This window comes from Leopardus geoffroyi, chromosome E1, assembly GCF_018350155.1.
Source record: "Leopardus geoffroyi isolate Oge1 chromosome E1, O.geoffroyi_Oge1_pat1.0, whole genome shotgun sequence".
Taxonomy (NCBI): Eukaryota; Metazoa; Chordata; class Mammalia; order Carnivora; family Felidae; genus Leopardus; species Leopardus geoffroyi.
Genome location: NC_059330.1, coordinates 22,823,439 through 22,839,614, shown reverse-complemented (window position 1 = coordinate 22,839,614; position 16,176 = coordinate 22,823,439). Strand labels below are relative to the sequence as shown.

The following is a 16,176-nucleotide window of genomic DNA, read 5'->3' as shown; positions in this document are numbered from 1 at the left end:
GCTGTATTTTTAAAATATAGGTGAACTATAATTTTATGAGATTAGCAATTAAACTTCCCCTTAAAGCTTTATCAAAGTACTGTAAAACGTCTAAATACTTCTGAACATCTTACTACAAGTACACAGAAAGCAAATGTCAGTATATTTCTACAAAAAGGAGAATGGCTGAAATAACTGGTCACATGGTACAGCTCCTGGACACACACACACAATAAGCAGAAATAGTTATTTACAGAAAGGAAGATGGACAGCAAAGTCAAAGAATCCACCTTATCTCCAACGAACCAATGACTTCTGCTCTGAAAGGCAAACTGTTTAATCTGAATATACATACCTAGTTTCAAGCACATGTAGATACTCAACAAACACTAATTAACATTCCCCCAAAATGAATGTTCTTTCCATTTCTTAGAATAACTCATGGGCAAAACAACTAAAAACTGACAAACAAATGTGACACATTAACCAACAGTAAATTTAAGATCCTGAGTAATTTAATTCCAACAACCTGCCCAAGATCAAAAAGATCTTGGTCAAGAACAAAGTTCTAGAGGTAAAAACTGTTAAGTATCAACCTATAAAGCTAGAAAGTTGATTTTTCCAATATGGTAGCCACAGGTCATATGCAGCTACTCACTGGCAGTGTGGCTAGTCTGAACTATGATGTGAGATATATATATATGTGAGATATATATATATGAGATATATATATATATAAGATATATATATGAGATATATATATGTATATATATACACACACATATACATATACACATACATATATATTTATGTATATATAAAATACACATTGGATCTTGAAGACTTAGTATGAAAAATATAATGTAAATTACCTCAATAATTTTTATTATTTTTAAATTTCATATTGGAATGATACTCGATATACTGTTAAATAAAATATATTATTAGAATTTCATCTATGTTTTATTTTAACTTGGCTATCAGAAAATTTTAAATCATATATGGGGCTCACATTGTATTTCTTTCTCACAGCACTGAACTTGAAGTTACTTGGAGGGAAGACTGAAATATGATAACCTATGAATAGCTCAGCTCTATTTATTCTGCCTCTTTGAGCTATCTAGGCACGGCACAAATCCCATCTCCTCCGAGAAGTGTTCTTCAACTATTCCTATTTACATGTATCTCTCTTTTGTAGAACTCTTATTGCCTTTAATGTATACTCTAGTTCCTAATAATAAAATTGTATTTTATTACTCCCTAAGTTTTCAGATTTTGGGTCTCTTCAACTAGATAGTAAATACAATGAAGGCCAAAAGATATCTACTATCATTTTGTTTAAACTATGATATGTGGGGCGTCAGGGTAGCTCAGTCAATTGAGTGTTCAAATTCTTGATTTTGGCTCAGGTCATGATCTCACGGTTCATGGTTTTGAGCCCTGCATCAGACTCTCCACTCTCACTGCAGAGCCTGTTCTGACTCCTCTATCTCCCTCTCTCTCTGCCCCTCCTCAGCTTGCATGCATGTGCATACGCTTTCAAAAATAAAACACTAAAAAAAGTTCTAAAATAACAAATGCATTTCATATTAACATATCACTTTAAAGCAAAAAAATTTGTATTTTTTAAAAAATTAAGACGATATTGTTTTACATGTTGCAAATCTCTTTAATGTCTAGTTTAAGCAATGACAGCTATATCCTCATATTTGCTCCTGCATTCAACCTGTTGTAGAATGTTGGGGTTTTTTGTTGTTGTTGTTAAGTTAATTTATTTATTTTGAGAGAATGTGAGTGGGGAGAAGCAGAGAGAGGGAGACAGAATAACAAGTAGGTTCCACACACTGTCAGCACAGAGCCCGATGTGAGGGTTGAACTCACAAACCGTGAGACCATGACCTGACCAAAATCAAGAGTTGCACACCTAACCGCCTGAGCCACCCAGACACCCCTGTAGAATGTTGTTTTGACTGAAGTGTAAGAAGCAAATCATACACATATATTAATTGGAAAAGAGAGGAGTATTTTAACAGCTTTTTCAGATAACTGGATATTCTTTGATACATTAAAGCTAGACAAAGGCTTTTTCTCTTGTCTTTTTCAGCACACACATTAATCAGCTTAAAAGTCAGCTACAATGTGGAATCTGAAACCATATCAAACTTTTTAAACTTGCTTGCAATAAGATCTATCTTTTATCACTTAATGTGAATGGATCTTTTACCCATGGATACTTCTATGATCTATGCACTGGTCATTTAGAAAATATTGGTTGAGTTATGCAGATCCTCCCAATGACACATTTCATCAGAGAACAGTAAATAATACATTAATTCATTTCACCACCAATCTCATCAGAAAAGTCTCTAAGTATTGGGATGCTGTCAAGCTCATAATGAGAGATACAAGTTTTCCAACAATCTAATTTTTACTTTAAAGCTCAAAATGGATCTGTCAATTTTTTTCTCTAGAAGTGACAGGTTCACTTTGTTCATTTTTGATAAAATGTCTCCCAAATACTGAAGATCTGATTAACTATAATTTGTCTGTCAATCATTCTTTTACTTAAAAATGGTATTCCCAATTCAAACAATCGGCTTTTTTCCAGGTCAACCAATCACACTATGTTATGCAGAAGTGCTTTATGCATAATTCCTATTTTATTGCATGGAATATTAAAAAGACCTGACTCATATTTCAAGGCTTAATAAAATACATTTTTAATGCGTCAATGAAGAATAGCCCTAAGTGAAACTGCCCTTTTTTCCTGGAAGTAAGTGGTGATGAAGAATACAATGACTACTATCACAGTTTGGCACTGCTACCTTGATTCGCACTAAGGCATCAGCAGTGCAAATGTCAACACAGTGAAAAGGCAAATAACACCTAAGTATTACTATAATAGCCTTGACCTCATAAATCCCCCGAAAGGATTTTGGGAATCCTCAGGGGCTTGCAGATAATCTGCACCTATTTCCAAATGGTCTGGCTGAATTAGGGGGAGAGCAGGGAGGGTGAGAAAACAGACTTTGTTAACGTTGATTTTCATCTTGAATTCAGCAACTGATTCTAGAGTTGTAGAGTTAAGAACATTGGCTCGAGCCAATTAAAGAACATATGAGCTTCTGCTTCTCGGTACATTTTTATCATCTCCTAAAACTACTTCAGCAACAGATCTGTAACTGTGCCAGCTCTCAGGAGGTTTTATGCTAGATCTGGACGCAAAAAAATCAAACTGGTTTCATTCTTCAAAAAAAAAGTCACAGAGTTCACGTAAAAGCAACTATACTTCCTTGTGATTTTCAGTGGGACAAACCCATTCTTATAGGTTCTTTGTTTACAACAGTTAAATGAAAAGCAGTAAAAGCCATAAAATAGGGTATGGGTCTAAAGTGACCGACAGCAGGAGTGATGACCCTTACCTAACATCCTTCCCCACAGTCATGGCAGCAATCACCTTCTTCACAGCCTCCTTCCTCTTTTCTTTCTTTTCATTGTTGAGTTCAGCCTTCAATTCAAAGATTTCTCCTACAAGAAAAGAGAACAAATTGGTAAGATCCTAGGACCAGAAAACTAGAGCAAAATACTACACTCTGTAATAAATAACATAACAGCTGACCAGAGACAGGGCAGCAACTGAAGTAGAGGATTTAAAAATTACAGGATAGGTACAATTCAAATCCCTAGAATATTAATTGACCATTGATAAAGATACCATCATTTAGGTTATGCCAGAGAGGAAGCTGCAATCCGGATCTTAGAAGTGTGGGAGCGGGGAAAAAGCAAATCTCATATCTTACTACACAGGGGAGAGAACGGCGTCTGAGGGATGATCTTCCATCAGAATTTCAAGGTCCCAAGGGAAACAATACATGTAGGCACGGGAACAGGTTCACAAATCTGTTTTCAAGCCAAAGAGACACTAGATATCAGCTCATTCACCCACTCTCAATTTCACAGATGAAGAACTAAGGCTCAAAGATCAGAGTGAGTCAGTGACAGAGCTGCCCTTAGAACTATGTCTCCTGACTGCTGAATCCAGAGGTTTTCAACCTTGGCTAGACACTAAATTACTTGGGAGGTATTTAAAATTAATAACGGGCTGCCTGTGTGGCTCAGTCGGTTGGGCGTCCAACTTCAGTTCAAGTCATGATCTCGCAGTCTGTGAGTTTGAGCTCCACGTCAGGCTCTGTGCTGACAGCTCAGAGCCTGGAGCCTGCTCCAGACCGTGTCTCCCTCTCCCTCTATCCCTCTCCTACTCGCTCGTGTGTGCACACATGCGCTCTCTCACAAATAAATAAGCACTAAAAAAATAAAAATAAAAATAACAATGCTCAGGCTCTATTCTGGGGCAAATAAATCAGCATGTCAAACAGAACTCTTAGGTTCATATTTTTTAAAGTTTCTCCAAGTGATTCTTTTTTTTTTTTTTTAAAGTTTATTTTTGACAGAGCAAGCGAGTGAGCATGAGCTAGGGAGGGGCAGAGAGAGAGGGAGACACAGAATCCAAAGCAGGCTCCAGGCTGTCAGCACAGAGCCTGACGTGGGGCTTGAACTCACGAACGGTGAGATCATGACCTGGGCCGAAGTCAGACACTCAAGCGACTGAGCCACCCAGGTGCCCCTCTCCAAGTGATTCTAATGCACAACCAGGGCTGAGAATCACTGCTCTAATTAACACTTTAAGAAGCTGACAGGCTTTAAGGCCCCATCCTATTCAACTGATCTAACAAAAATGATAATCTTGAAGCTTCAAGAATGGTACAAACCAGAACCATTTCTAAAGGCACAATCCTGAATGAGTACTCAGGCCCCACCCTGGGAAATGCCAGGGATATCATCACTATCTTAAGGACCAGGCTCACCTATCTTCAGAAAACTGGCGCTGAAAGAAAAGGTAACAATTTTCCACCGGTTTTAAAAGAAAGAAGAAAATATACCACTAAGCCTATGAAAGAGAAACTGGCTACTCCCCGTTCAACCTTCCATCTGTACTCTTAAACTCTTCAACAACACTGCCTCATTTTCCTCCATTTCTAGGACTGTGCTTGATGTTCATTTTAACCAGACTTCATTCATCAGTACAGAAACAGTGGGGACAGCAAATTCTGTGATCTATTAAAGCCTCTCAATGGGAAGGATGAAACTGGTAAGAAACATAAAAGTTGACCACTAAAAAGGCTTGTGACATTAAAATCCACTAACAACAAGGCAAACATTAATGCTACAAAAATCAGCTTTATTTAATCAACAACTGCAAAAATAGCAGTCAGGAAAGCTGGGCCCTTTAGAGTCATGCTCCTCTCCATCAAGTCCTCAGCTGCCAAATCCAGCTCTCAGGGTTCCCATCATTTACTTCTAGGAACAGTAAAGGACAAGCCACAGGGTTTCAAAAGTCTGAACTGTGAATAGCAGCAGGAGCTGAAGAATCAAAACAGGATGTAACTGAAACTATTCCAATCCTAGCATAAACTTAAAGAATATGTTCCAGTGGCAGCTCTGGTGGGTGTTGCAGGAAGTAAAAGGAACACAGTCTATCCATTTTTTAAAATGTGGTATTTACCCAGCCGTGATTCAATCTGTAGGTCTTAAACTTTTACAAATCCCTGAATAAAAAAAGGTTACCAGGACTCATTACAAAAGAAGGTTTGAAGAGTTAGGGGAGTTTTTTAATTATACATTTTTATGTCAACATAGACAATACCTTGGTCATAAAGCACACAAAATGTTAACAAAAGAAGAAATAAATACCATTTCAGAATGGTAAGACAATCAGAAAAAAAGCTGATAATGAATGACAAAGTGCTAATAGTTTTTGTGAAGTATAGAAAATAAAGATAGGGAAGAAGTTGGGTGAGAGCCAAAGAGGGCACAAATTATCTCATACATACAAGTTCTTCTATTTTTCTCTTCCTCCTCCCACTAATCAAATCTACCAACCACTGCTAACAGCCAGCAATGGTTCTCAATCTTGGCTACACAGGAGAAAAATGTGGGGTGCTTAAAAAAATCCCTACACCCAGGCCATAGCCCAGACCAATGAAGTCAGGGTATCTCAGGTGGAGGGTCCTAGATATTAGTATTGTTCTACACTTCCCTGAGAAATTCCAATGTGTAGGAAAGATTGAAAGTCACAGACTAGCAGTTGATAAAATTAAGAAACTCACTATGTAGTTCTCTGTATTGTAATAGAAGAGTTTGTTTACCCTGACATAACTCCAAATGACCAGAAGAGGCCAGATATGCTTGCACTTTCCTGAAAACAGCGTATCAAGCAGATATGCTGTTTGCTCACTCTAGACCACCACAGTGTGCCCTCCTATTTTAAAATTAAAAAACAAAACAAAACAAAAACAAAACTTTTTTTCAGGGGCACCAGGCTCAGTCAGTTAGGCATCTGGCTCTTGATTTCGGCTCAGGTAAGGATCTCATGGTTTGTGAGATTAAGCCCCAGGTCGAGTCTGCGCTGACAGTGCAAAGCCTGCTTGGGATTCTCGCTCTCCCTCTCTCAATAGAAAAAAAAAAAAAAAAAAAAATCATTTCAATCTTAAAAGTTGCAAGAGTCCCCAATTGTTAACACTGTGCCACATTTGCTTTATCATATGTTCTATATATCTACATGTTTCTTCCTGAATAATAGTAAACAATAATAGTAAACTGCAGCCATCCTGTCTCTTTAGCTCTAAGTACATCAATGTACAATTTCCAAAAATGATTATCTTATATAACCATAATGCTATGATCAAAATCAGGAAATTTAACATTGACACATCATCATCATCTAATCTACGGACTCAACTCAAAAGTTTTGATAACCTCCTTCATAGTAATTTTACCACCATCCCCCCTCAGGCCAGGATCCAATGATCACTATGTTATATTTTACTATAGTATCTCTTTAATCTTCTTTAACCTGAAACAGTTCCTTAGCCTTTGTCTTTCATGACAATGACATTTATTAAAGGTTTAGGCCAGTTATTTTACAGAATGCCCTCGGTACGGGGTTTATCATGGATGTTCCCTCATGATTACATTGAGGTTATGCATTTTGACAGGCATAATTCTTAGGGGATGGTATGTTTTTCTCAGTGAATGACATCAAGAGGCAAATAATGTTGGGGCGCCTGGGTGGCGCAGTCGGTTAAGCGTCCGACTTCAGCCAGGTCACGATCTTGCAGTCCGTGAGTTTGAGCCCCGCGTCGGGCTCTGGGCTGATGGCTCAGAGCCTGAAGCCTATTTCCGATTCTGTGTCTCCCTCTCTCTCTGCCCCTCCCCCGTTCATGCTCTGTCTCTCTCTGTCCCAAAAATAAATAAACGTTGAAAAAAAAAAAAATTAAAAAAAAAAAAAAAAAGAGGCAAATAATGTTAATGCGTCCCATTATAGGTGATGTTACCATCAAATATGTGGTTAAGTTGGTAAATACCAAGTCCTAACCCTGTAAAGTTACTATTTTTTCCTTTGTGATTAGTAATTTGTGAAAGGAAACTTCAAGACTATTTAAATATCTTGTTCCTCATCAAGCTTTCACCTGGTAGTTGTTTTAGTATTCATTGATGACTCTTGCCTAAATGACTATGGTCATTTTTTTTTTTTTTAATATTTACTTTTGAGACAGAGAGTGAGCAAGTGAGCAGGAGAGGGGCAGAGAGAGAGAATCTCAAGCATGATCCACACTGTCAGTGCAGAGCCCAATGTAGGGCTCGAACTCACAAACCTTGAGATCATGACCTGGGCCGAAATCAAGAGTTGGACACTTAACTGACTGAATCACCCAGGTGCCCCTAATGATCACTTTTTTTAATACTCAAATTATCTCAAATTTGGCAAGTGGAAGCCCCTTCAAACCATGCTGCTCCTTGATATGTCCCATCAAATTTTTTTTTGCTTTCTGGCATAAGATGTTCATGTTCATCTTGTACTTTCCCTTGATGCACCCTGGAATCAGTTATTTCTCCAAAAAGTGCTGATTCCTTTTCCAAAGAGTCCTGATTCCTTTTAGTTGGAAATGATTTTTAGAAACCAAAGGGTATTCAGTGTCCTTTGCATCTACTCTGACTTGAAAGAAATTAGGATATTTAATCAGAAACTCCATAGTGTTATGGGGTGCTTGGGTGGCTCAGTCAGTTAAGCATCAGACTTCGGCTCAGGTCATGATCTCAAGGTTCATGAGTTTGAGCCATGTGTTGGGCTCTGTGCTGACAGCTCAGAGAGCCTGGAGCCTGCTTCGGATCCGTGTCTCCCTCTCTCTCTGCCCTTTCCCTACTTGCGCTCTCTTGCAGAAAAGAAACTCCACAGTGTACACTCAATAAATATTTTCGGAATAAATACATGCAATGAATCAGACAAGATAGAAGGACCCTTGGTTCTTCAAGACTAAACTTAGTTAAATCTGAAGACAGTCAGGAGGCCGAGGCCAGTAAATTACAACGGAAACAAGAAAGATAAATTCTGAGGCAGAGAAGTTATATTTCATCCACTGGAAGAAAGGAGAAAAGGTCCATTTGAGGAGAAAAGTTGTTGACGAATAAGAGGAATGATAGTTGTGTCATGGTTAGAATGCTTCAGTAAATATAAAGACTGCTAAATACAAAGCACAGAATCCTAATCCTGAAGAAAAGTAAATCTCAGCTTCTCAACAACAGGTTGAGAAGAATGAAACCAGTCTGTTTTTGATAGGAGGGCCATCTATCGCACTAGAAATGAACTATTATTTAGGAACAATTTTACAAAAGATGAGGAGTTTGGATTTTCCCAAGAATCCTTAGTTCCTACTCCACAAATGTAAAAATCAGCATTACATTTCTGATTACAAAGACAATGAGGTTAATAAATGCAAAGTTATTCAAGTAATCCACAGTCTATAACCTAAAAATCATGGAATTGATTCTAAAGGTTCCCTGTTTTAAGTATAAAGAACATATTTAGACAAAGCCCAGATAAAGAATGAGGTAGATCTGGGGCGCCTGGGTGGCTCAGTCAGTTGAGTGTCCGACTTCAGCTCAGGTCATGATCTCACAGCTTGTGGGTTCAAGCCCCGTGTCGCGTTCTGTACTGACAGCTCAGAGCCTGGAGCCTGCTTCGGATTCTGTGTCTCCCTCGTTCTCTGCCCCTCCCCCACTGGTGCTCTCTCTCTCTCAAAAATAAATAAACATTAAAAAAAAAAATTAAAAGAATGAGGTAGATCTATATGGAGGGATATGAAAATATCAAGTTTCTATGTACTGTTTGCATGAAGTTTGTTAAAGATAAAAATTTTTTAAACATATGCATTAATACTTGCATTTATATGCACAGAAAAAGACTAAGGATACACCCTGAGTTCACCTAAGGAACAAGAATAAGGAGAAAGAGAAATTTCTTTTTTACTTTTTACGTGATCTGTATTGTTTTAATATTTAAAAAAAAATTTTTTTAACGTTTATTTATTATTGAGAGACAGAGACAGAGCATAAGCATGGGAGGGGCAGAGAGAGGAAGAGACACAGAATCTGAAGCAGGCTCCAGGCTCCAAGCTATCAGCACAGAGCCCACAAACTCAGGGCTCGAACCCACAAACCGCGAGATCATGACCTGAGCCGAAGTCGGACACGCAACCAACTGAGCCACCCAGGTGCTCCTGCTTTAATATTTCCAAGTAAAAACTAAAAGAGAATAAATTGCTGCTGCTTCCCTTTCTGCCTTCCTCAGACCTACCCATCTTCGACAAATTAAAATTGGATTTCATCCTTTCACCAAAACAGAACCTCCAAGCCAAAATGAAGTGCATCCCAGGTCTATCTATATTTAAAAGCCTATCCTTTAACAGTTTATTCAAATACACTTTTCTGTACAAATAGCAGATCCCCAATGAGATAGTCCACAATATGCATGTCTAAAGAGGTCAGACACATTCTAGGTGGGACAATCTTACACCACAATTTTTGAAGGAACTCAAACTCAAAAGTTCTTTAATCAAGTTTTCATACTTACCTTTTTTATTCGTTGTGAAGTACTTGGAGTCAGTCATGGTTTTGGATCTTTAATGTGCACCTACAACAAGAGAAAAAAATTCCCTTATCCAAATTATTGATGTCCAGCAAGGAATTCAACTACTTTTAAGAACATTTAGGGGCGCCTGGGTGGCGCAGTCGGTTAAGCGTCCGACTTCAGCCAGGTCACGATCTCACGGTCCGGGAGTTCGAGCCCCGCGTCAGGCTCTGGGCTGATGGCTCAGAGCCTGGAGCCTGTTTCCGATTCTGTGTCTCCCTCTCTCTCTGCCCCTCCCCCATTCATGCTCTGTCTCTCTGTGTCCCAAAAATAAATAAACGTTGAAAAAAAAAAAAAAAAAAAGAACATTTATAATAATTTCTGTACTCAAAATTGAGTATTTTCTTCCTTACCACCGTTATTGGTGATTCAAGAGACGCAAAGATAATTAAGAATGTAACTCTTGGGGCGCCTGGGTGGCGCAGTCGGTTTGGCGTCCGACTTCAGCCAGGTCACGATCTCGCGGTCCGTGAGTTCGAGCCCCGCGTCGGGCTCTGGGCTGATGGCTCAGAGCCTGGAGCCTGTTTCCGATTCTGTGTCTCCCTCTCTCTCTGCCCCTCCCCCATTCATGCTCTGTCTCTCTCTGTCCCAAAAAATAAAAATAAACGTTGAAAAAAAAAATTAAAAAAAAAAAAAAAAAAAAAAAGAATGTAACTCTTGCCTCAAGGAACTAACTGGGGCAAAATAACAGGCTAAATGGAATGGACTGATAATATGAACCTATTATGGCTTTGTAATTTTATCCATAATTATCTCAACACCTCGAAGATCTAAAGCTAGACCTTTTTGTAAATACATCTTCAATTAGGCACTCAAATATTTAAGATAAAAAAAAGTTTGTTTTGAAAGATCTCCCAATTACTTTCCATTCAGGAAAATGCGATTTACTCCCTACCTCAAGGGATGTATCCTGAAAACACATATCCTGAAGCAATGTTAAGGTCAAAGTAGAAAGAGAAAACAGTTGTGCCAACCTATTCACTATTACACTTGAGAAAAGGAATCTAAGAAAAAAAAGACTAAATTAATAGGACAATATTCTTTCACAACAAATATCTAGAGGCAAACATGCCTTATGCATGGATTTTTTTAATTACAGTTTTCATATTTCCAACAATCTACACTTAGCCCAAAAGAATAATATTCCAAAAGAATAACATTCTTCAATAATTCTTTTGTATTCCAAAAGAATATTACTTTGCAGTTAAAAATAAGGCCAGGAAAAAAAAAAAGAGAGAGAGAGATTTATTCAGTCACCATTGCATACAAAAGAGAATCAGAACTGGTGTTAAAACTTAAAAGATCATGGATCTCAGCCTCAAGTTTAATACTTCTGTTCCAATTCCCAGGAAATTAATCCAGCTGACACATGGTTTTACTAGTAAAACAAAAATGGCATGGACTGGTGACATTTCTCCCTAAATAATGAGACAATGTTTTCTGATTTGAGAAACTCAAGACTTCATCCAAAGTACTTGGTATCTTTAAACGTATTAAAATTTTCTTTTAATAATATCCCTTCTGCACTCAAAAACATGTATCTTCTTCCTTACCATCATCAACAATACTTACTACCAAATTTAGGACTGATGCCTGGCACCTGCTCATTACTGTCATGCCACAACATGAGTGATCATAAATTTGGCAAACTTGAGTAATACCACATATGGCAAACAACAGTAAATATGGATCAGAGAGAAAAGACCTAAGCACTAAACAAATCGATGTAATTAAGGAAAAGGAAAAAGAGCCAAATAAACATGAAATAATGAAAACAGCCTGGCTCAAATTTGATCTCTAAAATGTGCCACTTGAACAACCTAAAGGAAATTAGACTCAGCTGAGATCTTTCCAAGTGGCTATTATTTACAGTCCCGATCCTTATGCAAGAGCGCTATAGGTTGTATCAGAATTTCACTGAATTCCCTTGTTAAAAGACACGAGCTAGAACTCACAAACATTATAGAATACAGAAATTCCCATTTTAGGGGCACCTGGGTGGCTCAGTCAGTTGAGCGTCTGTCAGTGTGGAGCCTGCTTGGGATTCTCTCTTTACCTCTCTCTGCCCCTCCTCTGCTCATGCTTTCGCGCTTTCTTGCGTGTGCTCTCTCTCAAAATAAGTAAATAGGGGCGCCTGGGTGGCGCAGTCGGTTAAGCGTCCGACTTCAGCCAGGTCACGATCTCGCGGTCCGTGAGTTTGAGCCCCGCGTCGGGCTCTGAGCTGATGGCTCGGAGCCTGGAGCCTGTTTCCGATTCTGTGTCTCCCTCTCTCTCTGCCCCTCCCCCGTTCATGCTCTCTCTCTGTCCCAAAAATAAATAAACGTTGAAAAAAAAAAAATAAGTAAATAAAACTTAAAAAATTGTTTTGAAAAAAAAAAGAAATTCCCGTTTTGATAGTTGTTTAAAAAAAAAAAATTTTTTTTAACGTTTATTTTTGAGACAGAGAGAGACAGAGCATGAACGGGGGAGGGTCAGAGAGAGAGGGAGACACAGAATCTGAAACAGACTCCAGGCTCTGAGCGGTCAGCACAGAGCCCGACACGGGGCTCGAACTCACGGACCACGAGATCATGACCTGAACCGAAGTCGGACACTTAACCACTGAGCCACCCAGGCGCCCCGATAGTTGTTATAATTAAAAATTAACCTGTAACAGGGGCTTGCCTTCTGCAGTATTTTCATAATGCCTGTCTAGAAAAAATTTGAAGAATGTTATAATCATTTAATCCATTTACAATGTACACTAAATTTGAAATGGGCAAATTGAAGAAAGGGAGTCCTTCACATAAAAGACCTGGAATAAATCCGAAATTATCACGTAATAACTTACACATAAAAAGAGAGAAACGGCTATACAGAAACGATCACTAGGGCCTAACAGGAGAGCCATAGCTCAAGGCCATTATGGCTTAAGATGTTACTATGCCTATTAAGTCCAATAAGATCACCAAAACTTAAAACTTGTTTAGGATTTACAAACAAAATCTGCTTGGAATTTTTCATACTGCTTGTTTTTGCTTTTTAACATTTATTTATTTTTGAGAGAGAGAGAGAGAGAATGAGAGCGAGAGAAAGCACTCATGCTAACAGCAGAGAGCCCACTGCGGGGCTTAAACTCACAAATCATGACTGGAGCCAAAGTCAGATGCTTAACCGACAGAGCCATCCAGGTGCCCCCCCCCCCCCGCCCAGTTTCTTTGAAAAGGGGCACAAAAATTGTTGTTTTCTCAAGATCTCATATTCATATACACATATAAAAAAAAATTTTTTTTTAAGTAACCTTCTTGCCCAGCCTGGAGCCTACCAAGGGTCTTGAACTCATGACCCTGAGATCAAGAGCTGAGATCAAAAGTTGGCCGCTTAACTCACTGAGCCACCCAGGCACACCAAACATATTAAATTCTTTTTTTTTTCTTTTCGAGTTTTCCTTATTTATTTTGAGAGACAGTGTGTGACCATGAGCAGGGGAGGGACAGAGAGTGGGAAAGAGAGAATTCCAAGCAGGCTCTGCACTGTCAGCACAGAGCCTGATGTGGGGCTTGATCCCATGACCCATGAGATCACGACCTGAGCTGAGACCAAGAGTCAACGCTCAACCAACTAAGCCACCCAGGTGCCCCACATATTAAATTTTTAACAGTTTTAACCACAGTCTGTTAAACATAAAACTAACCTAGTCTGAAGTTCTACCTTTATTAATGACCCACACATTTAACTACCTCCCTTAAATTTCATTGTCAAGGAATATATTTCCCTATTCGTTGTGAGCACTGTGTTCTTAACTAGAGAATAACATACCCACCCACAAAATTTCAGGGAAGAGAGTCAAGTAATCTTAGATCCTAAATTAAGAATCTCTGCTCTTAAAGAAAGGAAAAACCTATCACTCTTAGTTCCTGCTGTTGGAAAAAACAGTAATGAAACATCTCTTACCCATACTGGCAGGAACACATTGTATTAAGTCAGTTCCTGCCTTAAGCCAAAAGAAAACTCCAAGAAAAATGAAAATAGTCTAAACAAAAACAAGTGGAAAGAGGCGGTAGTTGCACAACACTGGGATTGTACTACCTGTCACTATTCACTTTAAAATGGTTAATTTTGTTATGTGAATTACACTTCAAAAAAATTACATATGTATTTTTTAAAGGAGATAATCACAAGCCAGGGATGAACATAAGCAGATTCTCCAAAATACAAGATGGTGAAAAACGTAGCCTGCATTAGAAGCCAAAGAAAAAGAAGCCAACATAGAGCTGAAAAAAATAGGGGGAAAAAAAAAATCAAATATTCGCTGAAGAGCCTCAAAAACCAAGCTCTTCCCGAAAAAAAAAAAAACAAAAAAAAACTTTTTTTTGTTCCTACAGGAGAACTCAAGGAAAAAGCAAAGGCATTATGGAGTTTGAACTCACACTACCTTTCCACCAGATCAAACTCCACAAGTCACTGACTGTTCTAAAGGCCTGCGGTTTGGCCTAGGAATATTGCTAAACAATGAAGCTATCACAGGGAAAGCACACAACCATTCTTACTTGACCTAGCCTGGAGTGTGGTGTCACTGCATTTCAGAGAAAGCTTCCCTGCACAGGATTACATATCTGGATTTAACATAACCTAGTTTCTCCCAAATATAGGTTGTGAAAGACCCTTCTCTTTTTTTTTTTAATTTTTTTTTTAAACGTTTATTTATTATTGAGAGACAGAGCAAGAGCAGAGGAGGAGCAGAGAGAGAGGGAGACACAGAATCCGAAGCAGGCTCCAGGCTCCGAGCTGTCAGCAAAGAGCCTGACGCGGGGCTTGAACTCACGAACTGTAAGATCATGACCTGAGCCCAAGTCGGTCGCTTAACCGACTGAGCCACCCAGGTGCCTCAAGACCCTTCTCTTCTATTCCTCCCTCCTTACAGTCCCCCTAAAGAAAATAAGGCAAGAAAAAAATTAATAGGGTCTCGATTTCAAATGGCTCTCTGGGAAATGGCGGCTAACTTAGACTTGGTGAGGCCACTAAGTCCCTTCTTTTCACACAGAGCTGGGCTTTACAGTTTGGTGCTCACAGCAAAAAAACTGGCAGGAGTTAACCTAATCATAGAGCAGAAAGGCCATTCGGCCATCTTTTATTACAAGTGTGAAAGGTGCTGAGATATTCCAACATCTCAATAATCAGAAATTTCAATGCAAAGATAATAGTGTCTTCCATTATCATTTAGCTCATAAGAAATCATAAGACATCTAATTACAATAGACACAAGATGTGACTTCTATTTAAATATGTCAGACTACCAGTACGCCTGGGTAGCTCAGTCAGCTGAGCATCAGACTTTGGCTCAGGTGGTGATCTCACTCATGGTTTGTGAGTTCGAGTCCTATATCGGACTTGCTGTCAGCGTGGAGGCCACGTTGGACCCTCTGCCCCCTCTCTCTCTGCCCCTCCCCCACTCTCTCTCTCAAAAATAAACATAAAAAAATGTCAGACTACAAAGTAATGTGTTAATATTATACAGTAAGAAGTTCAAAAGTTTACATCCAATTCTTTTTTTTAAGATTTTATTTTTTTAGGTAATCTCTATACCCAGCATGGGGCAAGAGTAGCATGCCCTACTGAAGCCTGCCAGGCCCCCCTTTACATCTGATTCTCAACTGAAATACCAAAACTCTGGAAAATTTAAGCCTAGAAGTAAAGAAAGAAGAAAAGGAGAACGTATCATATCTAATTCACTCCTTGTCCAGCTTGGGTCAAATCCGTGCATAAAATGTAGTATTTTAAAATATGGACAGTGGGGTGCCTGGGTGGCTCAGTTGGTTAAGCGTCCGACTTTTGATTTCAGCTCAGGCCATGATCTCACGGTTTGTGAGTTTGAGCCCCACATCAGGCTCCGCCAGTGCGGAGGCTGCTTGGGATTCTCTGTCTCCCTCTCTCTGTCTCAAAATACATAAATAACTTAAAAAAAAAACCAAAAACACCTTTTTTTGAATAAATTAAAAAATAAAATAAAATATAGATGTTTAAGGGGAAAAAAAGATGGAAGAACTGGGCTTTCTTGAGTCTGTCTCTTAATTCACAGAATGTTAGCTTTGTGTTAATTTTACCACCCAACTTTCAGCGAGGCTGTCCGCAGAACACGCTATCCTTTTGCTTCGCTGGGAGTTTAAACTGTTAAGATACCTGCAAACAGT

General features: G+C 38.8%; 1 protein-coding gene across 5 annotated transcripts in view; it reads right to left on the bottom strand.

Annotated features, from left to right (window-relative positions):
* Positions 1-16,176, bottom strand: part of AP2B1 (adaptor related protein complex 2 subunit beta 1) — a 128,371-nt gene that overhangs the window by 110,880 nt on the left and 1,315 nt on the right. For 4 of the 5 annotated variants that reach the window (XM_045490527.1, XM_045490524.1, XM_045490526.1 and 1 more), the window contains exons 2-3: positions 9,950-10,009; positions 3,402-3,507 (exon numbers count right to left, since the gene is read on the bottom strand). In XM_045490527.1, coding sequence (XP_045346483.1) covers positions 3,402-3,507; positions 9,950-9,986 — 143 coding nt within the window. In that variant the 5' untranslated portion in view covers positions 9,987-10,009. Of the gene's footprint in view, positions 1-3,401; positions 3,508-3,779; positions 3,880-9,949; positions 10,010-16,176 lie in introns of all 5 variants that reach the window. The other variant, XM_045490528.1, reaches the window with a different exon arrangement.